Source organism: Mus caroli, unplaced genomic scaffold, assembly GCF_978045245.1.
Source record: "Mus caroli unplaced genomic scaffold, Mus_caroli_1 scaffold_20, whole genome shotgun sequence".
Lineage (NCBI taxonomy): Eukaryota > Metazoa > Chordata > Mammalia > Rodentia > Muridae > Mus > Mus caroli.
The window spans coordinates 56,833,811-56,858,766 of NW_028227275.1; the positions used below are offsets into that span (position 1 = coordinate 56,833,811).

At 50.8% G+C, this 24,956-nt stretch overlaps 2 protein-coding genes across 3 annotated transcripts; one reads left to right on the plus strand and one right to left on the minus strand.

The window, feature by feature from the left end:
• Positions 1-538: 538 nt before the first annotated feature.
• Zdhhc24 (zDHHC palmitoyltransferase 24) lies at positions 539-7,269 on the minus strand. Of its 2 annotated transcripts, none has more exons than XM_021151534.2 (3): positions 6,935-7,269; positions 5,580-5,857; positions 539-2,531 (listed from the first exon to the last, which is right to left on the minus strand). In XM_021151534.2, the coding sequence occupies exons 1-3, from the start codon at positions 7,213-7,215 to the stop codon at positions 2,236-2,238; spliced, it is 855 nt and encodes a 284-aa protein (XP_021007193.1). In that variant the 5' UTR covers positions 7,216-7,269; the 3' UTR covers positions 539-2,235. The 2 variants fall into 2 exon arrangements, with proteins under 2 accessions (XP_021007193.1, XP_021007194.1); XM_021151535.2 differs by having other exon boundaries at positions 7,228-7,263.
• An 843-nt stretch (positions 7,270-8,112) lies between these two features.
• On the plus strand, positions 8,113-24,519 carry Actn3 (actinin alpha 3). Its single transcript, XM_021151533.2, has 21 exons — positions 8,113-8,256; positions 13,112-13,226; positions 13,502-13,621; positions 13,984-14,070; positions 14,157-14,244; positions 14,672-14,750; positions 14,834-14,915; positions 16,901-16,986; positions 17,337-17,429; positions 18,031-18,261; positions 18,386-18,533; positions 20,341-20,491; positions 20,998-21,106; positions 21,194-21,334; positions 21,612-21,794; positions 22,226-22,360; positions 22,456-22,635; positions 23,306-23,452; positions 23,541-23,606; positions 24,026-24,184; positions 24,266-24,519. Exons 1-21 carry the CDS (start codon positions 8,113-8,115, stop codon positions 24,422-24,424), a joined length of 2,703 nt encoding a protein of 900 aa, XP_021007192.1. The 3' UTR covers positions 24,425-24,519.
• Positions 24,520-24,956: the final 437 nt, after the last annotated feature.

The following is a 24,956-nucleotide window of genomic DNA, read 5'->3' on the forward strand; positions in this document are numbered from 1 at the left end:
CAGAGCTCCAGGTCAGTCGGAACTGCTGTCTCCACCAAAATAGGTTTTTAGAGGAAGAACAAAGATGTTATGATTACAAATACAGTAAACAAAAGAACCTACAATGAGGGGCCATTGAGACAGCCCAGCAAGTAAAGATACCCACTGTCAAACCTGCTGACCTGAGTTCAATCCCAGGTCCCTCCTCATGGGAAAAACCAAGTTACCCTTTGACCTCCACACAGGTGCTATGGTACAGGTATGCCTCTCCCACGAACACAAAAGGAAAATTAATCTTTAGAAAAATTTAGTGTTCTTTATGTGTGCTCAACACTCTCTTCCTAAATCCTTTACAGTGACATTAAAATATAAAAATAAATCCACTCGAGAGACACACACCTTTAATCCCAGCACTCGGGAGGCAGAGACAGGCGGATTTCCGAGTTCGAGGCCAGCCTGGTCTACAGAGTGCCAGGACAGCCAAGGCTATACAGATAAACCCTGTCTCGAAAAAAAACAACCCCCCCCCAAAAAAAAAAAGACATGAATGATCTTTGTCAGAAAAAAAAAAAAGCTTTATTGAAAATATCGAAAGCTGGCATGGTGGTTCACATATTTAATCCCAGTGCTTAGGAGGCAGAGACAGGTAAATCTCTTGAGTTTGAGGCCAATCTGGTCTAAATAGTAATTTCTAGGCTAACCACAGATACAAAGCTACAAAGTAAGACCCTGTCTCAAAAAATAAAACTATTCATTGAGGAGATAAACCACGTTCATGATCTGAAAGGTTGAGTCTCATAGATGCTTATTTTCTCCGAGCTCACTAACATGCAGTCTACTGGATTCCGCTTATTTCAAGGTGGGCTTTCATTGGTGAGATCTGAGGAGCTGATTCGCAGATTGGTATGGAAGAGCAAGGGCTCCTAGGGCGTGATTCCCACTTCGTGGGGGGAGTGTACATGGGGTCGGGGTGAGGTAGGAAAATGACCAGTGGAAGAAAATAGAAAATGTTTGGTTAAGGTATATTCAGATTTCCATGTGGAAGAGAAAAAGAGGACCATATCACTACATGCAGTAATTTGGACACATCTCAGAAACAATATCTTGTTGCCATGAGTACCCACACATTACATGCCCATGCACACAACCATGCTCACTCGCGCTCTCTCCCCCTCTCTCTCTCTCTCTCTCTCTCTCTCTCTCTCACACACACACACACACACACACACACACACACACACACACATATTAAAATCACCCTTCATGAACTCTGGAGTGCTTGGAAGCTAGTTATTTTGGCCCTGATGTTCCTTTTTCACTCCAGCTGTGCAAAAGTAAAGCAGATTCAAAGACCAAAGACCAGGCCTCTCTGTGAAGGGTGTGCAAGGCCATCTGCAGCCACAGCAGAGGCCCCAAGGGACACAGCCTGAGACTCCTGTGGTCTGGCCTCTCCGTCCAGGCCCAAGATTGGGTCCTTTTTTATTCTCTTTACAATAATAAATAGAATTTCATAATGAATTTATTTAATAAAACAATCTAGCTGGAAGGATTCAAATCTAATCTCTTAGGCCAGTCATGGTGGCAAAGGTCTTTCATCCTAGCACTCGGAAAGGAGAAGCCAGTGGATTTCCTTGAGTTTGACGCCAGTAAGGTCTACATTTCTACCAGCAATCTTGTCACATGGCCTAGCAGGGCTTTTCTATTTTTTACAGAACAAAGATTCGAACTGTGGTCCCGCATACAGGTGAGCTGCTAGAGCTCCCTCACCCCCTGCTGAGGACATGTTTCTATGGAATGCTAATCTCTAGAACAAGTCTGGACTCTCCTTGCCTGGATCCCACCACACCCTTCCAGGGCCAGAGGTGGCAGAGCCCTGGCCCATTGGGATCTCAGGCCTTCTGTAGTCTCCAGGCCTGACATGGGACCTGGGAAACAGCAACCAAAACAACAAAGTGAGGTATAGGAACCCAGCAAAGATGGGGGAGGCCAAGAACCAGGTTGACACTTTACTACCCTGCAGAGGGGCAGTCGGTCAGGCCAAGTAGCCCCTCTGCTAGACCATCCTCTGACAAAAGGGCCAACTACAGAGATAGAAGAGCCCACATTGGGCAGGTTCAAAGAAGGAGTTAAAGCTGCCCACTGCACACATGAAGGGCAATCTGGCCTTCTTCCTGTGGCTGGCATGAAGCTAAAAAGAAGTTCTCAGTTCGATCCTCTGCTCCCTTCTGCCCTGTTCAGTTCTGGCTCTACCTGGACTCAGGAAGTCACAAGACCCACATCGCCTGGAGTCTGGAAAGTGATCCCATCTCCAGGCAAAGGAGAGGCTAGAAAAGGCCAGAACCAGACTAGGGCCCAGCGAGGCCCCAGGGCTGCCTGCAGGTTGTGGCAGGTGCCCAGGTCATAGCAGTGGTGACCCCGAGCCCACTCCCAGGTGGTCTGTCCCCGAAGCAGCAGCATCCCATGGAAAAGCAGCCCGGCACCACACAACAGTGCACCTGCCACACACGTGTCCACCACAAAGGCCAGGGCAAACTGGGCCAGAGACACTTTGCCTGTGGGGAGAAAACAGAAAGGGGCTCAGGGAATATCAGTTGGCTGGCCTTCCCAAACCCCAGTCCTGCTCTCCTCCCACCAAAGAAGCTCCTGCCTGCCTCCGTCCTGGGAATTCAGCCACTTAGTTACTCCTGGGATCTGGGTTACACGGGAAAGTACATCATTGGCCATCCTGACCTTAGTAGGCAGCTACTTCCTGCTGCATAATTAATCGACTTCCAGAGGCCATGAAACACTGTGTTAAAAGAAAGACTCGAGGCATGGAGGGCTGTGGGTTGTGGGATATGCTTGCTGTGAGCTGTCTTGGATGGGCAAACGCATGCACAGAAAGCACACTAATGATGGCTGGGGCTGAGGGACTCTAGGGAGCCATGGCAGAGGCTCTCACTGGGCACAGCATTTCTCTTTGGAGTGAGAATGTTCTGAAATTAGATAGTGGTGATGCCTGTACTACACTCCATACTAAACACAGGCATCTAGTATATTTTGAAATATACTAAAACCTGCTGAGTTGTACTCAACTGGCTAAAATGATGTGTTTTGTTATCAATAAGAGCTGTTGATCTGACGAAATGGCGCATGCAGTAAACTGCTTGCCTTGCAAGCTCGAGGCTCTGATCCACAAGACCCACATAAAAATCTGGATGTGGTGACATAGGCCTGTAAATCCAGCAATGACTGGATGGGAGGAGGACACCGTGTATCTCTGGAGCCTGCTGGCTAGCTGGCCTGGCCAATGAGACACTGCCTTAGTCAGAAGGTGCCCAAGATTGTCTTCTGACCTTCACAAGTACATACATGCACAAGCACACGCATGCACACATCCCCAAACCATGGCAGAAGTGCTGTGCAAAAAATACTAATAAGGGTAGAGAGAATAGATGGCACTGTTTTGATAAGAGGGAGAGAGAACATCCCGTCCAGGGTCTCTCCTAGGAGTCAGTGTCAATGGTCTGGCAGATTGTTCCAGGTCTGTATGCACTGGACCCTGAAAGGAGGGGCTCCAAGAATAGCAGGACGTGCCAGAGTGAGGGAAGAGGTGCCCTGCACTCAAGTACAAGTTACCAAGCCTGTGGAGACCAGATGAAAGGAAGCCCAAAACAGAAAGTGGAGGTGGAAATATCAAAACCATGTAGATGATGCCAAGGGCAAACCGGCTAAGAAGGTGGCACTGGAAGCACCTGAACCCGTGATGTCCCTAAAGCAAGAAGAGAGCTGGACTCTTCTAGACAGCCTGGCTTGTGCCATCCCAGGAGGAAGGGCAGAGCGGAGACCAGGAGAATGAGCGAGAAGAAAGCAGCTGTGAGCCTGCACACGTCCTTTGAAAGGAGAAGGCAAATTAAGGAGGTGTAGGGGAACCCCCAAGAACACCAATGAAGAGAGCTGGGCACACGAACAGGAGTAGACAAAATAAGCAGAGGCCTCCAGCAAGGGGGGCACCAGCTTTCCAAAGCCCCCCACCCCACCCCTGGGGAAGAGCTGAACACAGGAACATTGTTGTGCTTTTGTTTTTGAGACAAAAATAGCTCAGGCTCATCTTTAGCTCCTAGCTCCACAGATTACCTACAAATACTCGATGCCCCTGTCAACCTGGGTTTCATACGGAGAATAAGGTGAACCGGAGTGTGAACATGGCATCGTGCATATCTGACAGCCCTCAGCAGCCAGGCAGGGAGGCTGAGCTAGGATGCTGAGATGTTGGCAGGAGAAAGTGGACATGAAGGGCCTTGTGCTAGCTAAACCAGAGCAGTAAAGATGGGACAGGCAAGGTAAAGAGTGACCTGACCCGTTTTGAGTTCTGACAAGAAGTAGGTGTGGATGTGACAGTTGGGGAAATGAAACACAGGCCAAGAAATGGAAGCCAGAAGTGAGCACATGCCTGTAAGCCCAATATTTGGAGAGTTGATGAAGCAGATTATGAGTTCAAGGCTAGCCTGGACTACACAGCAAGACTGTATAGGAAGGCAGGCAGGCAGGAAGGCAGGACGGAGAGAGAGAAGAAAGGAAGAGAGGAATATCCAAGCAAGCCTTCTGGACATGGGTAAGGCCGCTGGCAGTTGGTGCTTTTGGTCCAACAGATTCTGGGGTTGAGAGGCTGAGAGCCTAAGTCAGTGTCTGGGGACAGTGAGATAAGCTATGATAACTACAGGAAAGCACTCAGCCTCAGAAAACACAGACCCACCAAGAAGAGCGCTTGTGCACGTGTGTGTGCGCGCAGTGGGAGTGGGGGCAGCATTTGGGACAGAGGTGGGATTCAATAGGATAAGGAGGCACAGTGATTTCTCAGAATGGCCAGGGAGATTGCAGAACAAGGTTAACAGGAACAGTGGAAAGCTCCGGAGAAAGGACTCAGGAAACATGCCCTAAGTGTTCTGGCCAGAAGCGACAAAGAATACACAAATCCATGGAACTTTTACAGAGGTGTCAGAGGAAAGAGGAGTACTCACACCATCAGAAGTCTGTCAGTAACCCAACCAAGTCTCCTCCCAATTTCCAAAGGAAAGGGCTTCCCTGCCCATAACTTTCACTGGCTCCCCTCGCCCCATCAAATCAGACCAGAATCTCTCCCCAGCATTCATGCCTTCTACCACCCAGTCCTGACTATCATTCTAGCCCTCATTCTCATGGTGCCCGTGAAACGGCGTTTGTTCCTTTCAGGGTGTGTGTACATGTAACGGCACTCATTCTCTGTGTTAGGAGTGGGGATATTTGGACCATTAGGTCCACCTCCCCTAAGATAACCTTCTAACACCCCAACAACCCATGGGCTCTCAAATCAGCCTTTCCTCTTCTGTAGCCCTGGGGTCCTTCTTGATTCTGGGAGCCAGAACTCTGCTCTGATCTTGGAGCACCAGGTAAAGTACAGTACTTAACACTCAACTAATTAGCAGGCTTCCCTCTTTCCTTAAATGACCCTGGGACTGGATCCCCAAAACATTGGCCAAGAGAACCAGCTAGACACCACACCTCCCATGGGAAAGGGCCCTGCTCCCCAGTCCAGTGCAAGGGTCTCTGGCTCCCCAAAAAAAGTTCAGAAAGCTCCCCACCTGTGAGTAGCATGAGCCAGGGCAACAGCAGGAGAGCCACTGTGTAGAGGGCTGAGTGGGCCTGCAGCAAGGTTGACAGGGCAGGGCTTAGCAGCACTGAGATGTGGAGCAGGACACCAGCAGCGTGAAGCAGGAGACACAGGAAGGGCCGGTAATTATGGAAGCCCACACAGCGGCCCAGTAGGCGACAGTGATGGTCACGACGTAGGATGCACACACGGCAGGCAGAGCAGTGCCCACTACGAGGTGGCACCTGGCTTTGGCACTGGTAACAGTAACTGCAGGGGGTGGGGGCAAGGACACAGGTCAGTGCCCCAGTAGCTCTCAGTGTCCCAGACCACGCCCAACCTCAGCCTCAGAGACCATCTTGGGAAAGCAAGAACAGTCAGTCTTCACCAGGCACCTCCAGCTAGTGGTTCCCTCCTGTGGGCCAGCCTTCTGAAAAGCAAAGTTTGCAAAGGCTTCGCAGTACTTCCACCACTAACATCTCTTTCTCCCTCTCCACTCCAGTCGCTGACCTGTGGTTCTGGGCATACAGTGGCTTCTGCCTTTTCTTGGTCTGCTTCCCTCTCCCAGAAACCAGTTCAAAATTTCCCAAGTGGCTGACTCCACCGCAAATGCCTGATGTCCACCTATTTATTTTTAGTTTTTAGTTGCAAGTGGACAAATTAGTCTTAATATATTTGCGGATGCTATGGCTTTTTAGTAAAATGTAAGTTAATTAATCAAGCTAATTAACCTAAAGCTAATCACCTAAAAGTCTTGTACTGAAAATTGACCATCTATTTAAAATTGAAACTTTATGCTGGAGAGATGGCTCAGTGGTTAAAGGCATTTGCTTCCCAGACTTGATGGCCTGTTCACTCTTCTGAACCCACGTGGTAGGAGAGAACCAACTGCGGAAAGTTTTCCTCCGACCTCCACCTGTGTACCCTGGCATGCGCGCCTGGGCTCAGACACACATCACACATACAGACACAAATAATAAAGATAACTTCTCGCCTTTTTTACCCTGCTCTATTTTTTGTTTCTGTATCATTCTTTACCATCTATTTTATGCAATTTGCTTTTTTTTAATTGGTTTATTATTATCTTTATTATCTGCACCTTCCGCCACTGAAATCAACTCCAGGAGGTCGGGCATCTGTTTTCACTTGAGTCCTAGGAACAGTGGCTGCTCAATATCTGGATGAATAAGTAGCGGGTGCCAGGCTCTAAAGGAGTTCTATGGCTCTAACAACCCGGATGCTAACGTCATCTAGTTACTGACACCTCAAGTTCTGGGTCCTTTCTTGGTACCAGCGACCACCAGACCCCCTGCTTCTGCCCGCCGACTCCCGGAGCCCAACACTCACGCCCAGCCCTGTCCCAGGCTGCGGCCAGCCAGCATCACCCCCCGAATGCTGGGATCCGAGCGGAGGAAGAGCACCACGTTGCCCAACAGATTGAGCAGCTGATAAGCAGCCAGCGTCAGTTGCAAGGCCCGGGCCAGTGGTCCCAGCGGGGGTGGCCCAGGCCCCAGCACCATCACGTAGGCCAGCTCCAGGACCACGACGGCGGCCCACAGCGCGGTGAGCACCAGTGGCATCTGCGCGGGCGCTCCTTCTGCGCCCCGAGCTGCCCAGGGCTCCCCCATGGTCGGACCCACCGGCTTTCCAATCGCTGGGATCCCACTGCTTCCGTATTGGGGAGGGCCTAGCAAGGGACTGATGTCTGCTGCGACCAATAGGAGCTCTGCAGGGGGTGCGTTGCGCGCGCCAGACTTATAGGGAGGGGCCACAGATACGGAGAAGTGATTGGCTAACTGGCCAGATGTTCGAAAATCCGATTGGTGATGCTGCCCAGGTGTCAAAAAGAAGCAGTCCGCCCAGCGTACTGCAGTGGCCGCCCCTGGTGTGGCTTGCTGCCACTCCATGAGGATTGAGTTGCAGCCCCCGGGGCGTCGGGGTTTCCCGGCTCAGCACATTCTCCCTACACTCCTCTACAGCCGCCCCGGTATTAATAGACCTGGCTGGCCCTATCATCTGGCCCTGAGCCCTTCCCCATGCTCGGATGTCTCCATCACCCTAGAAAACTCCCCAAACAACTTGTTGCCTTGGTGTTACAGACTGTGAAATAGAAATAGGGGTCTGTTTCTCGAGCGCAATGCTTAGGAGGGACAGACTCAGGTCCAAGGGGCATCCTTTAGGATGCCTACAGCCACCACTTGGACTCCACTTAATAGATGAGGAAACAGACAAAGTCCATGGCTGTCCCAAGATCACACAGCAAGTTAACCACAGAGCTGAAATGCGAACCCACTATCTAGGCCAGTAGTCATCCCAGCATCCCCCGCGATTCCGCAATCTTTGACTCCAGCACAATCTCTTCTCTGGTCCAGACCCAACCTCCCTCGCCCCCTATCTGGCCCCACCCACGTACCCCATATTTAGTACGAACCCGATCTGGGGGCTGGGCCGGGCCCTACTTAACCCGGCCTGAGTGTGCAGGAGCTCGCCCAGTGAAGCAGAGCGGAGCCAAGAGCCTGAGCAAGATGATGATGGTTATGCAGCCCGAGGGTCTGGGGGCCGGGGAGGGGCCCTTCTCTGGCGGTGGGGGCGGCGAGTACATGGAACAGGAGGAGGACTGGGACCGCGACTTGCTGTTGGACCCGGCCTGGGAGAAACAGCAGCGGAAAGTGAGTGCTCACCCATTTCCCAAAGGCAAAAACTGAGGCTGGGAGGCCAGGCAGTTCTTCTCGGGCATCTGGGCAGTTCAAGGTCAGAGCCTGCCTGTAATCTAGAGTGCAGCTCCCCAAACCAGGCTCTGCCCACCAGCTATATGCTGTCCTCAAAGATCAGAAGCGTTCTCATAGGGATTTAGGCTATCAAGGACACCGTGGAGTCCCTCAGTGACTCCCCAACAACTTTAAGCCCACTGCCCCTCTTGTGTTGGTAAAAGTGGATTTTGGACAAGGTCCAAGAGACCCAACTCATTCTTGGATGGGAGGTGAGGGGTTCTCAGAAAGTTATGTCCCTCTAGTCTCCAGTTCAGTATCCCTAGACCCCATCCTGAGGAGAACATGCCAGACATACAACCAGTGGATTTGGGGTGCAGGAGAGAACAGCCGTCTCATATTCTTTCCCATCCTCTACTCTGTCTTCTGCTACGGGTGGATCCCTCTACTGGCTTGACAATGGAGGAAACTGAGGCCCAGAAAAGGGCACAGATAGGCAGCCTGTTGTGTACTGAGGGAGAAAAGAATGCCCCCATCTGAGGGTCTTTGTTCCTTGCCTCACCCCACTCTTTCCCAAGATGCCCCTCCCTGTCTAGAAGCCCTGAGTCTGCTGAAAAGGCCAGAAGGTCAGGAGGAGGGGAGCCCCGGCTCCCCTTACCAGTAACCTAACCCAGGCTCCCACATGGACACTTGTGCTGAGGCAGCGCCTTTGTGGGAGCTCAAGAGGGCCATGAGGGCAGCCGTTGCCCAGGCTCAGCCTTGCAGGGCACTGCCCCCTCCTTTCCTGGATCATTTTACCCCTGGCTCCCAAGAGGAGGGAGCAGGACACCTGGGTTCCCTGAAGAGAAAATGATTCCATCCGAACTGAGGAATTTTTGAGGCTCTGAAGGCCAGGCTTAGGGTGGGCACCATGAAGCCATGGGACTTGCCTTTTGCCAATTGTGCGTGCTTTTAGGAAAGTAGAGGGCATTGCAGGACCTGAGAACCCCAGAATTTACAAGCAGATCATTTCTGCTGTGTTAGATGACAGGAGCTGACTGCAGGGGTGAGAAGCCTGAGCTGAATGGAATGAGGCCTGGGATGATCCACCCTCCCCCCAGCCCCCTCCCCCTTCCCCTGCACCTGTCTCCAAGCATGGCTGTGGTCCCTGAGTTCCTGCAATCCCCGGGTGATGTCATCCCTGCCCCTGGCTCCAGCTGCCCTTGGCTCCTCAACAACCCTCACCCTACCCATCCATCCCTCTCCCAGATCAAAGTCCATGTGTTCCCACTACAACAGCTGCCAGTCTCTTTCTTGCCTTTGTCATCTAAAATATCAGAACCATCCTTTCATTCCAATTTCTAGCCATCCATGTCCACCAATGATGTCCACCACCAACCCAAGTCCACATTAATCCATCAACAGAACGGGGCAGATGCTCTGAAAACCAGTTAGCATGCCCTGTGTGTGGGTGGACATGTGTGTTTTCTTCCCTCGGTCCACTTTGTTTATCTCAAAGCTGTAACATCCTTGTGGTACAGCAGGTACCACCCTGCCCCATCCATCCCTGCTCCTGCATTTGTCCTCACTTACCAGTGACTCCAATATCTATGGTTCCCAGCTTCGGAACACTCTGTTCTCCCCTGATACCAGAGTCCACTACGATTGACAGTATTAAAAAAAAAATTGGTTCATAAACATGTCTAGGCTTTTTAAAAAGGTCTCACGTAACCCAAGATGGTCTTGAATTCTGATCCCCAGCCTCCCCTTTAAAAAAAAAATATGGGATTTGGCTGCATGTATGTAGTATGTGCCTTACTTCCATGTGTGGTGCCTGCGGAGGTCAGAATAGGGTATCAGATTCCCTGGACCTGGAGTTACGGGTGGTAATGAGACGTCAAACAGATGTGGGGAATTGAACCTGGGTCTTCTGCAAGAGCACAAGTGCTCTTAATCACAGAGCAATCTCTCCAGGTCTTTCCTTTCTAAGTGGAGGGTGCAGATATGCACTCCCACATCAAGCTGTAAGTGGTGCTAGGAGTCAAGCCTGGGGCTGCTGCTGCTTTTTTTTTTTTTAAGATTTTATTTATTTTATATATATGATAAGTACACTGTAGCTGTAGCATCAGATCCCGATACAGACGGTTGTGAGCCACCATGTGGTTGCTGGGATTTGAACTCAGGACCTCTGGAAGAGCAATCAGTGCTCTTAACCGCTGAGCCACCTCTCCTCTACCAACCCAGCTACATCTCAGAACTCCCACTAAAGATTTATTTTTATCTATGTGTATATACATGGGAGCCCATGGAGAGAGAAGAGGATGTCAGATCTCTGGAGTTGGAGTTACAGCAGTTCTAAGCCTCCTGGCATGGGTGCTGGGAATCCAGGCTGAGCCACAAGTAATCTCACCACTGAGCAATCTGAGCGATCATCTCACCCCCGCTCAAGCCCATAAGCAGGCCATAGGCGGTGTGGCAGAAGGAAACAGAGACAAACCCCACCTCCTCGTTCCCACTCCCATCTCTCTCTACCCCTTGTATCCATCCCACCTCCTTATTTTTCCCTTCTGCTCTGACAACCGTCATCCCTGCTCTGCCACCAGAGTGAGCCTTTATTTATTTATTTATTTATTTATTTATTTTTCGAGACAGGGTTTCTCTATGTAGCCCCAGCTGTCCTGGAACTCACTCTGTAGACCAGGCTGGCCTCGAACTCAGAAATCCGCCTGCCTCTGCCTCCCAAGTGCTGGGATTAAAGGCGTGCGCCACCACTGCCCAGCCAGAGTGAGCTCTTAAATGTACCATTCTATATTACATCTGGGAAACAGAAGCAGGCAAATCTCTGTCAATTGGCTTGTTCTACATAAGGAGTTCCAGGATAGCCAGAGCTGCATGGAGAGACTTGTCTCAAAAATAATTAAGTTCTGGTGCCTCCCTCTTGCCTGAAGCTTTGCCAACTCTCTGTAGCTCTCAGGATCAAGTTCAAACTCCCCAGCTTAGCACCCAGGATCATGCATGACCTGGCCCCTGCCAACCCTCCGGTCTGTCTCTCACCACTGATAGCCCAACACCCCCAGCTTCATTCCAGCAGTGCCATAGTGCAGTCCCATAAACAGAACAACTGTTTTCACTGCACACTTCCCCTGTGTCTGCCTCTGCCTGGCATGCCCTTGTCTGCCCTTCCTGGGCCTGCACAAGCTCCTGCTCTTCCATCACTGCTCTGATCCAATGTGAGCCTACATCAAGAAAATTCCACCTAGTTGAGACATTCCCCCTCCACCTCTGGTTCCTCTGCATGTCTCTGTCAGTACACCTCAGAGACCAACATGGCTCTGGTTGGCTGTGAACCCCTTCAGGACAGGGCTACATCTTATTGAAACTTGCATTTGAGACCAAGGATGTAGCTCAGTTCCTAATAAAGTTTTGACTGAGTTTAGCTTGAGTGAAGACCTAGCTTGGATCCCCAGCATCAGATAAACTGGGTGTGGTGGTGCAGGTCTGTCATCCCAGGACTCAGGAGATGGAGAGAGGAGAATCAGAAGTTCATTGTCACTGCTGGCTACCCATTAAGTTAAAAAATAGATGAAACCTGGGATACATAAGTCTCTGTCTTAAAAAACAAAAAAACTCTCATGTTCCCCCCACCCCCAGTTGCCTACCCCCCTGCCATTTGTAGACCCAGGGCGTCCAGACTCCAGCAGTGGAAGCAACTGCAGTAAATATGAATGCAGTCTCTTGTGCTTGGTCCCTATTGACTAAGGATCCACTTATACACCCCCTGTAACAGAAGCTCACCAAGTTCCCTTAGCAACCACAGCTGTCCAGTATTTATAGCATCCTCTTTGACTCCAGCTCCCAGCACACCTGGAAATCTGGCTGAGGAGAGAATTCCAACTGGCTTCTAGGGCACCTCTCAGGAGCATCTGTTTTCTGACTTCCAGGACCCTTCCAGGCCAGAGGAAGAATGACCAGAGACATTATAGAGTCTGACTCCCCCACCCCTTACTTGGACGAATACGGAAACCTAAGGACAGAGAGATCAAGGGGTAGCCTTAGATCATGGAGAGAGACGGCAGCTGAGATTGGAGCCCAGCCCTGGACTCCATCAAGGATCCAGTTAGTGGTAGTGCTCAGGGTCTGAAGACCTGGTAGGTTGGCAAGTACATGTGTCATCATAGAACACCCCCATTCCCAACAGATGCAGGTATAACCCAGTTCCTCTTGTCTCAGGTGGACGCTGAGGCTGGCTGTAGAGAAAGGGATCATGTGAGCCGCAGTACCTGGCAGGCATCAACAGGCCTCTTCTTTGAGACGCTGTGGGGATAATTAGGTGCTTAACGAATCATTCTGAAACAACAATAGACTGTTGATCATCGGAGCAATGCTTTTCCCTTCAGAGTCTCCCTGGCAGGTGATTCCTACTTCTCATCTAGATGCAGTTCCCCTGAGTATCTCTCAGTTTAGAGACCGTACCGCTAGGCTGCCTGAACCTCGGGGAACGCCGCACTTGGAAGTGTGTTAATGTTTCCTAGTCCCATCTCCAGTGATTAAGATTAGATAAAGTTGAAGTGCTGACACGAGAGGTCCCAAATCCAAACTGGTACGCACAGAGGCCCCAGGGCCATTTCTCTTTTCTCCAGAAACTAAAACTCCAGAAGGGAAAGGAGTGAAGATTACGTAGAATCCAGGGGCTGAACCAGGATTTACATTCAAGGCCTTGGATATATATATGACCTGTCCTAGCGGAGGAGCTAGGCCTGTGTGTACCAGACTCAGTCCCAGGCATCCCCGTCCCTAGAGCCAGTCCTACAGTCCAATCACTGTCCTCTGCCCTTAGACCTTCACTGCCTGGTGCAACTCACACCTGCGCAAGGCAGGCACGCAGATCGAGAACATCGAGGAGGACTTCCGCAATGGCCTGAAGCTCATGCTGCTCCTGGAGGTCATTTCCGGTGAGGGCGGGCATACACCGTGGTCAGGGGAATCCGGAGACCTATGGGAATGGTGGCAGCAGAGTGCTGGAAGAGGCTTGTATTGGAGAAGGGACAGCTTGGGAACAGCGGGGTTGGTTTATTATTTATTTATTTATTTATTTATTTATTTATTTATTTATTGCTAAGAATCAAATTCAGAGCTGCAGTCAGGCTAGACAAATACTCTACTACTGAGGTACATCCCGGGCTCCCTCTCATGACCTTTGACCCTTACCCACTCCTTTTATACTCAGGAGAGAGGCTGCCTAGGCCCGACAAAGGCAAGATGCGCTTCCACAAAATCGCCAATGTCAATAAAGCCCTAGACTTCATTGCCAGCAAAGGAGTTAAGCTAGTGTCCATCGGTGCTGAAGGTGAGGAGGGGACAAGAGGGGTCTTGGCAAGGACTCAGGGGAGTCGAGAGGTTTCTTTTACCTACAAGAAACAGTGGAGATAATTATTCCTGTCTGTCAGAAGCAAATGTACCAAAAATGCTAGCCCAGCACCTGGTACTTAGCAGGTGTCCAACAAACCATCCTAAAATTAGGCATCACTAGCTGACTGCCGTGTGCTTCGTAGGCATCACTAGCTGACTCCCGTGTGCTTCGTAGGTATTTACCTACTAGCTACCCGGTCTTTGGAGGGACACAAGGGCCGGGAGGCTGAGCCAGAGGATTGTGAACCAAGGCCTGGACACAAAGGTCTGGAGTCCAACCCTGACCTCTCTCCCTGGCAGAAATTGTTGACGGGAACCTGAAGATGACCCTGGGCATGATCTGGACCATCATCCTCCGCTTTGCCATTCAGGACATCTCTGTAGAAGGTGAGGAGAGGAGGAGCCATGTGGAGAGGGCCAGCTCAGACTCTTTCCCACTTCCCAGCTAACACCTCTGCCTCTTCACCACCCAGAGACCTCAGCCAAAGAAGGCTTGCTTCTCTGGTGTCAGCGGAAAACAGCACCGTACCGCAATGTCAACGTACAGAACTTCCATACCAGGTCTGTTTGATGGCCTCCAGGGGGCACAGTGAGGGTAAGACTGGCCCCACCCCAAACCACAGCAGGGGCTCTGGTTCAGTTCTTGAACAGCCTCTGAAGCAAGGACTCAGGATCTATGGAAGTGAATGAGATGGAATAAGGGGGTTGCAGAACACTTCCGGGGCAAGGAGCAGTTGTGACATCCCTGGAAATATATTTCAGCCACAGAAGATAGGGAGAGCCTACATATCTAGAAATTGGTTTGGTGTGGGCCCTAGGACTGGGAAGGGATCACGAGGACCTGGGAGAAGCTGGCAATGGGGTGCAAAGGACTTTGGACTTGACTGCTTCTTACAGAAAAGGCTGTCCTGCAGAAGTAGTTCAAGGATAGGGGTGGGACATGGCCTCAGCCTGAACCAGGGCCTGTCAACCCTTTCTCTCTGTCCAGCTGGAAGGATGGCCTGGCCCTCTGTGCTCTCATCCACCGTCACCGGCCAGACCTCATTGATTATGCCAAGCTTCGCAAGGTGGGTCTCTATAACTCACAGACCCAATTCTGCAGTCTCTGCCTTCAGATGACCTTTCACTGTTCCCCCTCATGCCTATCTAGGATGACCCAATTGGAAACCTGAACACTGCCTTCGAGGTGGCAGAGAAATACCTGGACATCCCTAAGATGCTGGATGCAGAAGGTAGGTCAATGAATGAGAGCAGCCTTAAGTATTCCCTTGATCCAGTCCAACCTTCACATAGTCGCCTACTCTCTCCTCCTCTATTGATATTTATTCCTGCCTCCTACTCTATCCCCTTCTTTCTTTTCAAGGTCTTATGTCTTTTTAGACAGAACCTCATGTAGCTCAGGTTGGCCTTGAACTCCTGACATTCCTGCCTCTACTATACCCAAGTGCTGGAATTATAGACATGTGCTACAATGTTTCCTGCCATCATTCCTCTTCTCCATGAGCTTTCCATTACACTCTCCCCTGCCCTCCTTCTCCTGGCTTTCCTCTATGGAAGGGATTCACTCTGTCATATATCAAAGCTCCCTGATTATCCAGAATAATATTGGTTCCTATGACTGGAAGCTTCTTTGGGGCACAGTCTGCCTGTGGATCCTGGGTCCACGCAATGTTCAGTCAATGAAGCATCAAATATTTTCTGAGCAATTGCTGCATGGTACCCTGGATGCCTGTGTACCGTGGAGAACTGCTTTCTTTCTTTTTTTTTTTTTTTATTACATCTTTTCCTCAATTACATTTCCAATGCTATCCCAAAAGTCCCCCATACCCTCCCCCACCCATTCCCATTTTTTGGCCCTGGCGTTCCCCTGTACTGGGGCATATAAAGTTTGCATGTCCAATGGGCCTCTCTTTCCAGTGATGGCCGACTAGGCCATCTTTTGATTCATATGCAGCTAGAGTCAAGAGCTCGGGGGTACTGGTTAGTTCATAATGTTGTTCCACCCATAGGGTTGCCAATCCCTTCAGCTCCTTGGGTACTTTCTCCAGCTCCTCCATTGGGGGCCCTGTGATCCATTCACTAGCTGACTGTGAGCATCCACTTCTGTGCTTGCCAGGCCCCGGCATAGTCTCACAAGAGACTATATATGGGTCCTTTCAGCAAAATCTTGCTAGTGAATGCAATGGTGTCAATGTTTGGATGCTGATCATGGGATGGATCTCTGGATATGGCAGGAGAACTGCTTTCTGTTGTGTGTAATTTTAAAAACATGCTTCTATCTTTCCTGGGAGTTTGGCCTGCCTTCTGGCCTCTCCTGGTTCCCGGGAAAGCTGGGAGCTGGGAGCTGCTGTCCCCTTACTTACCGACTCCTTTTCTTTTGTTCTTCATGGCTAGCTCCATTAGCCACATTCCCCACTTGCCAAGCCGCCAACTGTGGCCCGGCTACTGTCTCTACCTGTCTTTGCTTTGCAGAATGAAAAACACTCAGACATCTTTATTATCTTTGAACTTGCCAGATAACACAACTGCTGGGCACAGAATCTCCGGCCCTAACCTTATCAGCTAGCCTATATCAGCCATCCACTGGTGTCAGAGGCTGCCAGTTCTAGCTACCCCAAGATGTTACATGGTTGGTGGGTGCTCCTTGTTCCAAAGCCTGGCCAAAAAAGCCCTTTCTCTTTCCTCGGGTCTCCTCTTCCTCTTGGGACCTGTAAGTCCTACCTTTACCCTTCACCCAGCAATTGGCTCCCACCTTCTTTATTGACCAAATCAAGAACCAATTAGGGAACCAGACTTAGTATCAGCTTCTCCCCCTATAGCTTTCAGCCCCCTACCCCAAGGAAATCATAAGACTTAGAGAAAAGACAGAGACTAAGTTGCAGACTGGCTGGGAGCACCAGGCAGTGTGCACTGATCCTTCACGAGGGTCTCAGTGGCTGCACACTCATGCGTGGTCTCACACCAGGAGCTGGGGTGACCTTAGAGAGTTTTCCGTCATTCTGTCCTTCTGAGGACAGTCTCCGCATGGAGGGGAGAGTCTTCAGTTCATTCCCCACTCTGGCTTTGGTCAACACACACATTCCAAGGGAAGAGTTGAAGATGTCGCTAAGTGGTAGAGCACTTACCTATCATGAGAAAAGCCCTGGGTTTGATTCCCAGTGCCTCAAAACAAACAAACAAACAAACAAACAAACACCACTTTTTTGTCCTCCCCCAGATATCGTGAACACCCCCAAACCAGACGAGAAAGCCATCATGACCTATGTTTCCTGCTTCTACCATGCGTTTGCTGGGGCTGAGCAGGTAAAGGAAAACTTCATTGCTGCCTCACAGAGGGCATTGCTGCCTATGTAGGGGCTGATGACCCAACCTTGGTGTTAGCCCAACATTTGGAGGTGCCAAGGCATATAAGTGGGGGGGGGGGGAGGGCCACCGTCTCCGTTTTAGACAATGGGTTTTCAGGGAGCTGGGGGTGGGGCTGGGGCTGGGGGTGGCAGAAGCCTTTGTCCTGAGAGCTTCCTCTTACCTTAAAGATGTGCTTACCTGTCCTCAGTTTGTTCATGGGCCAGGCTCTTAAGGACTTTACAGAGAGGGAGGAAGGTTGGGGTGTCCGGGGTAGCTTGTCCTAAGCCCTCTTGCTCTCTCTACCTCAGGCAGAGACTGCTGCCAACAGAATCTGCAAGGTCTTAGCCGTGAACCAGGAAAATGAGAAGCTGATGGAGGAGTATGAGAAACTGGCCAGTGAGGTGAGGCTGGGGCCAGAGGGCCCCTTCCCACTGTGCGCCTCACCTGTCCCCACTGACCCTCCCAGCTCCTCTCACCTCTGACATGAGTCTGCAGAGCCGCCTTCTGGCTTTTCTCTGGCCTGCCTCCTCACCATCTCCTGCCCTCTGTCAACCAAAACTCACCTGGTCATTACTGATTCACTTATTGCTCATTCGTTCACTGACTGATCCCTTCCTTCCCTTGTATTTAGGCAGCCATAAGGCCTTTGTCTCCATGCCAATCTATGTTGGCCCCTGGACTCAGAGATTGTCCTGGAAGAGTGCTTGTCTAGACTATGGGAAACCCTGGATTCAAATCCCAATCTCTTTCTCTCTCTCTCTCTCTCTCTCTCTCTCTCACACACACACACACACACCACACACACACACACACACACACACACACACACATCCTATTCCTTCTCTGACTAGTAAGGACAGAGTACCCTGTTCTGTGCTCCATAGTTTTGAAAGTCCCTTCCATGTATTTGAGGCCCGACTCTATGCCCACCATCTATGTGTGGAGTGGAGATGGGTGGATGAGGTCAGCTCAGAACTCTCTGTCTTGCTCTGATCCTGGCAGCTGCTGGAGTGGATCCGCCGCACTGTCCCATGGCTAGAGAACCGCGTGGGCGAACCCAGCATGAGTGCCATGCAGCGCAAGCTGGAGGACTTCCGAGACTATCGACGCCTGCACAAGCCTCCCCGTGTGCAGGAGAAGTGCCAGCTGGAGATCAACTTCAACACGCTGCAGACCAAGCTGCGCCTGAGCCACCGACCCGCTTTCATGCCCTCCGAGGGCAAGCTGGTTTCGGTGAGCTCGGCTGGGCATGAGGGTGCTCTAGCTTTGCCCATATGACCTGGATGACCTTGGGTTCTTGATTCCCATCTGCATAATGGGTGAACCGTGATGGAGGCCACCTTTGTTTTCCACTCAGGACATAGCCAATGCGTGGCGGGGGCTGGAGCAGGTAGAGAAGGGCTATGAGGATTGGCTGCTTTCGGAGATCAGGCGTCTGCAGAGGCTTCAGCACCTGGCTGAGAAGTTCCAACAGAAGGCTTCCCTGCATGAAACTTGGACCCGGGGTAGGTACAGTTCATGGGGCAAAATGCACAGGACATGGGCAGATGCTCTGCAGGGAACTGGAGACAAAATGTTCTCCCCCCAACTCTCACTTCAGAAATTGCCTTGCTACATAGTTAGTGCTAACTAGCTTGGAATTCCTTATGTAGACCAGGCAGAGAGTCACCTGCCTCTGCCTCCTGAGTGCTGGGATTAAGGACATGAGCTACTGAACCTGGCTGGAGATGAGATTTTTCATTCCATCCTGACTTGCTGCTATGCAATCCATCCGGGCTCCTCTTGGGACTGGTTTTGTTATCTATAAACTTAACCTCCCTCGTCCCAGGCTCTGGTCCTCTGTACTTTTGACTAATTTGTTGCATAGCTTCTGTATGTGAAACAGGTGTCCAAAGATAAACCTGCCCCTAATCTCAACATCAGTTCCATATTCTAAGTGTATTGATACAGACAACTAACTGCATGAGTCAAATATATCGCTCCCCATAACATCATCCACTCGGAGTCTGTCAGAGATTTCAGCCCTACAAAAGGATGAGGCCTGGAGGAAGCGCTCAGTAGTTAGGAGCTTGACTGCTCTTGCAGAGGACCAGCACCCAGATGGTCGCTCACAGCCATGTGTAACTCCAGTTCCAGGGCATTCAGAACACTCTTCCTGTGCACCAGACGTGTGCGTGTTGTACATATATGTGTGTAGACAAAACACACATAAACATAAAGACAAATGTTAAAAAGAACGACTCCTTAAAGACCAGTCTGTTCAGCTAAAACAAACAAACAAATATTCATAATGGATTATGGCATAGTGAATAACAGTAGTTTGGACATTTTTTGTTGTTGTTGTTTTTTGAGACAGGGTTTCTCTGTATAGCCCTGGCTATCCTGGAACTCACTCTGTAGACCAGGCTGTCCTCAAACTCAGAAATCCACCTGCCTCTGCCTCCCAAGTGCTGGGATTAAAGGTGTGCGCCCCCACGCCCGGCAAGTTTGGACATTTTTATAAGAACTTCTGAAGTTATGGTGCCACTCTCGTTTAACCCCAACATGGGGAGACAGAGGAGGCAGATCTTTTGAGTTTGAGGCCAGCCTGGTCTATATAGAGAGTTTCAGGACAGCCAGTAGAGAGACCCTGTCTCAAAAACAAATAAACAAAAAGAGAAGTTCTGAAATGTACAGCTTAGGTAACCCTGGGGCAATCTCTGAACATTTATACCTGTCACCTTCTGCAAAATGCAGGGGCCGCTAATGAAGGTTCCCACCACTGTTGCTGCTGCTCTTGATTTATAAAACTATAGTAATCACCACTTATAAACCAATGTCACACACAAACGCGTGTGATGCATTCACACAGTAATCATTCATGGAGGGTCTGCCATCCACCAAGCTGTCAGGCACTGTGCCAGGGGCTGTAATGTGAAAGGTGTGTAAATGAAACCAGGTCGAAAGACTGAGGGCATCACAGAGGAATGGAGTAGTTCAAAGGCAGGGTGGTGATGGCAGAGGCTGGCAGATCTCTTGAGTTCGAGGTCAGGCTGGTCAAAACAGCAAGTTCCAGTACTCCAGGACTACATAGAGACCCAGTCTCAAACCAACCAGCCAAGCAAGCAAAGAAACAAACAAAAAAAAGCAAACACTAACAACAAAAGGGGGGGGGCTCAAAATCAAGAAATTCCTTGTAGCAAAGGTCAGCCTAGCCGGTGCTGGGTCAGGGAACACTTGACATCATCGGTAAGCGAAGCAAAAGATCAGGCTGGCACCTTCTCCAGCTGTGGCGGCCTCTGGGTGGCAGGACCCTGTTTTCTTTCCGAGCAGGCAAAGAGGAAATGTTAAACCAGCATGACTACGAGTCAGCCTCGCTGCAGGAGGTGCGAGCGCTCTTGCGACGTCATGAGGCCTTTGAGAGCGACCTGGCTGCACACCAAGACCGGGTGGAACACATCGCGGCCCTGGCCCAGGAACTCAAGTAGGCGTGGCCAGAGACCCTGCCCCACCCCCTCCTCATTGAGCTCCTCCCTACTTCTCCCTCAGACCCTTGGTAAACAAGTGGTTGCATCCTGTTTTCTCTGGCACCATTACTGGCGTATGCCCTTCTTGAAACACCATCCCCAGCCCTTTACCCACTCTGCTGCCTGTACTCCACTGTCCCCACGCCATGGGGACCCTTTCCACCTCAGGATATTAGCCTACCACCCCAGTCAGCCTTGGCCTCACCATCCACAACCTCCAGTTTCCCTTCTCCCACAACCCTGCTTCTGAAACAGCAGGTGCCACATCGGGACACCTCCAGGGACTGGAGCTGAGGATTCTGAGTGCCAGTCTTCCTGAAGGAACACACTGAGAGAGCCCAAGAAGAATAGCTCCTCTGCCCCATGCTTGCTTTGGCTACCTAACCCCGTAACTCCTGTACCCTTACCTTGCCTTGGGTCCCACCAGGGTCTGACTCTACACTCTACACTTTTGTCCCGTCAGTGAGCTCGACTACCATGAGGCAGCCTCGGTGAACAGCCGCTGCCAAGCCATCTGTGACCAGTGGGATAACTTGGGTACACTGACCCAGAAGAGGAGGGACGCACTAGAGGTGGGCAGGAGGGCCAGGGAGCTGAGGGCAAGGTGATGAGGCCAGCAAGCTGGGAAGGATCTGATCCCTGGTCCCTCTGGCCTCTAGAGGATGGAGAAGCTCCTGGAAACCATTGACCAGCTGCAGCTGGAGTTTGCTCGGCGGGCAGCCCCCTTCAATAACTGGCTGGATGGGGCTATTGAGGACCTGCAGGATGTGTGGCTCGTGCACTCTGTGGAGGAGACCCAGGTGAATGAAGGCATTAGGGAAAAGTTTGGGAGGCACAGGATGTGATGAGAGGAAAACTGGTCTCACATTTCATCAACCAAACCTTTGTGTTCCCGAATAATAGAAATACGAAGCAGGAAGAAAATCAAACAACCCAATTATAGAGTGCTGGGTGAGAGGCAAGAGGCATAGGGTTTTGGACGAGTCCTGAACCAACTACTAGGTGTCCTAGCTCTGTGTTCTGTCCCTGTGGCCTGTGATAAATGGGTGTGCTGGCTGATTCTTCCTGTTCCCCCAGAGCCTGCTAACAGCACACGAACAGTTCAAGGCAACGTTGCCCGAGGCTGATCGAGAGCGAGGCGCCATCCTGGGCATCCAAGGAGAGATCCAGAAGATCTGCCAAACATACGGACTGCGGCCAAAGTCCGGCAACCCCTACATCACCCTCAGCTCGCAGGACATCAACAATAAGTGGGATACAGTGAGTGCAACCAGCAGCCCTGCGTGGTCCCCACTTGTTCTCGCACATTTGATTCAATGAGGCCTCTGATGTCCAAAGATATGGGCAGTAACTAAAGCCCACTCCCATCCATCTGGGGCTTGCCACAGATAACACGTGGCACTGCATAAGCCTCCAACATCATTCCTCTATCAGGACTGACAGGCATATAGAAAGAATATTGTTTGCGTACCATCCATCCACAAACCCACCTATGTGTCACTGGTCCCCATTTTACAGATGAGGAACCTGAAGCCTATAAATATGAAGCCATTTCCCTCGGAGTTTACCCACATATCCCATTTTGACTCATGAAAACAATAACTGAGGTTTGAGGGCCTGAAGGACATCTTGCCTCAGCACCATCTCCTGGCCCCCACAGTTGGCAATGATATGACCACTCTCCTTCCCAGGTCAGAAAGCTGGTACCCAGCCGTGACCAGACACTGCAGGAGGAGCTGGCCCGGCAGCAGGTGAACGAGCGGCTCCGGCGACAGTTTGCAGCCCAGGCTAATGCCATAGGACCCTGGATCCAGGGAAAGGTGGAGGTAAGGGCTGGGAGAGCTGGGCCAGCACAGGGATTGGCATGAGGGCTGGCCCACTGGGAGGTGAGAGTACTTATTCTTCTTGGGTACCCTTGCAGGAAGTAGGACGGCTGGCAGCTGGGCTGGCCGGCTCTCTGGAGGAGCAGATGGCAGGTCTGCGGCAGCAGGAACAAAACATCATCAACTACAAGAGCAACATCGACCGGCTGGAGGGTGACCACCAGCTGCTGCAGGAGAGCCTAGTCTTTGACAACAAGCACACAGTCTACAGCATGGAGGTAGGGTCTCACCCTTGGGAGAAAGGGAAGGGAAGCCTGGCCTGATGACAGCTGGAGAGAGCCTGTGTGTCCCAGGAGGGTCGCCATATTCAGCCTGGCAACCATTTGTAATATCCCTCTGGCAATTTGGCTATCCCGCAGTAGAAAGTGACTTGTCTAGACGAGGTGTGGTGATGCACATCTCTTATGCCGTCACTTGAGATGCTTGAGGATCAGGAGGTCAAGGTCATTCTCAGCTATGTATTCTCATAAAGTTCAAGGTCAGCTTGGACTTTATGGTGCAAGGAAGGAAAGAGAGAGGGAGAAGAGAGACATTTTCAAAGTCACAAAGCATTCTAAACTCAGGATTGGCCATGCTGAACAGTCAATACTTAATCAAACTTTAAGACAGAAAGTTTAGAGTCTCTTAAGGGAACCTTGAGGTAGGGTTAAGAGGTCCAGTAAGGGGGAGGATTTGCCCAATGCCACACAGTGAATTAAGAATACAGTTAACTAGACAGCCAGGTATGGTTGTGCGTGTCTTTAATCACAACATTTGAGATGCAAAGGCAGGTGGATCTCCATGAGTTTGAGGCTAGCCTGATTACATAGAGGGTCTCAGGACAGCCAGGGCTACATAGAGACCCTGAGACCTGGCTACTCCCTGACTGCCCTGTCTCTCACTTTCCAGCACATTCGTGTGGGCTGGGAGCAGTTGCTCACCTCCATTGCCCGCACCATCAATGAGGTCGAGAACCAGGTACTGACCCGAGATGCCAAGGGCCTGAGCCAGGAGCAGCTCAACGAATTCCGCGCCTCCTTCAACCACTTTGACCGGGTCGGTGGGGGCTAACTCCTGTGGGCTGACAGACTTGAGGGCGGGTGGGATTTGGAGACCAGACCTGATATCCATTTGCCCTCGACAGAAGCGGAATGGGATGATGGAGCCCGACGACTTCCGAGCTTGTCTCATCTCCATGGGTTACGATCTGGTGAGTGCCATGGCCACTTCAGAAGCATCATCAGATCCCCTCCCTCTGCCTGGCTGCCTCCTCACACAAATTACCTTTTCTGCTCATCACACTCACGCAAAGGCTAGCTAAGATACTGAGAGGTAAATTAACCAGTCCAGTGTGACCTTAGCTTGGACCATTTTTCCCCCTCTAAGAAACAATGCTACATTGTAAAATATCTGAACCATGAAGCAAGAGAGGGAATTGCCACAGGCAAATGGCTACTTCTTTCTGCCTAGCATGGACTCCTTAAAGCCAAACTGAATGATGTCTTGGGAAGAGGATATCTTGTCACTGGGGTGATATAAGCCAAGTATGAAAAATCCCCAGGAGGGGACATGAGGAGCAAGACCTCTTTCCCTTAGCATGGACACAGTGCCTGATGTCTATCTCTGCAGGGAGAAGTGGAGTTTGCTCGAATCATGACCATGGTGGACCCCAATGCTGCTGGGGTTGTGACCTTCCAAGCCTTCATTGACTTCATGACCCGAGAGACTGCCGAGACAGACACGGCTGAACAAGTGGTAGCCTCCTTCAAAATCCTGGCAGGAGACAAGGTGAATCTCACTCAGTGGAGGGGCTGCAAGGCTAGGACATGACCCAAGACCCATGGTCCCTTAATGTCTCCTCTTTTCTAGAACTACATTACCCCAGAGGAGCTGCGGAGAGAGCTCCCAGCCGAGCAGGCTGAGTACTGCATCCGTCGGATGGCGCCCTACAAGGGATCTGGGGCTCCATCTGGAGCTCTAGACTACGTGGCTTTCTCTAGTGCCCTCTATGGAGAGAGTGACCTCTGACATTCTCCGTGGAAAAGGAGAGAGGGCACTTCCTGTGGTGGATTCTGCTGTCCCTCAGGGCCAGGCTTTCAGGTCATCCAGTGCCATACTTCTGAATAAAGATCAAGCTGTGGGCCTCTCCCATCTGTTTTTTTTTTTTAAAGATTTATTTATTATATGTAAGTACACTGTAGCTGTCTTCACTCCAGAAGAGGACACTCCAGAAGAGGGAGTCAGATCTTGTTGCAGATGGTTGTGAGCCACCATGTGGTTGCTGGGATTTGAACTCTGGACCTTCAGAAGAGCAGTTGGGTGCTCTTACCCACTGAGCCATCTCACCAGCCCTCCCATCTGTTTTTGTTTGTTTTTGTTGTTGTTTTAGATTTTTTTTTTGTAAAGATTTATTTATTTATTATATGTAAGTACACTGTAGCTGTCTTCAGACACTCCAGAAGAGGGCGCCAGATCTCGTTACAGATGGTTGTGAGCCACCATGTGGTTGCTGGGAATTGAACTCTGGACCTTCGGAAGAGCAGTCGGGTGCTCTTACCCA

Coding starts and splice junctions, on each gene's coding strand:
- Actn3 (XM_021151533.2), top strand. CDS start 8,113: ATGATGATGGTTATGCAGCCCGAGGGTCTGGGGGCCGGGGAGGGGCCC. Junction 16,987..17,336: donor CGTTTGCTGGGGCTGAGCAG/GTAAAGGAAAAC, acceptor TCTCTACCTCAG/GCAGAGACTGCTGCCAACAG. Junction 21,335..21,611: donor ACTCTGTGGAGGAGACCCAG/GTGAATGAAGGC, acceptor CTGTTCCCCCAG/AGCCTGCTAACAGCACACGA.
- Zdhhc24 (XM_021151534.2), bottom strand. CDS start 7,215: ATGGGGGAGCCCTGGGCAGCTCGGGGCGCAGAAGGAGCGCCCGCGCAG. Junction 5,858..6,934: donor AGCCTGGGACAGGGCTGGGC/GTGAGTGTTGGG, acceptor CACCCCCTGCAG/TTACTGTTACCAGTGCCAAA. Junction 2,532..5,579: donor CTGGCTCATGCTACTCACAG/GTGGGGAGCTTT, acceptor TTCTCCCCACAG/GCAAAGTGTCTCTGGCCCAG.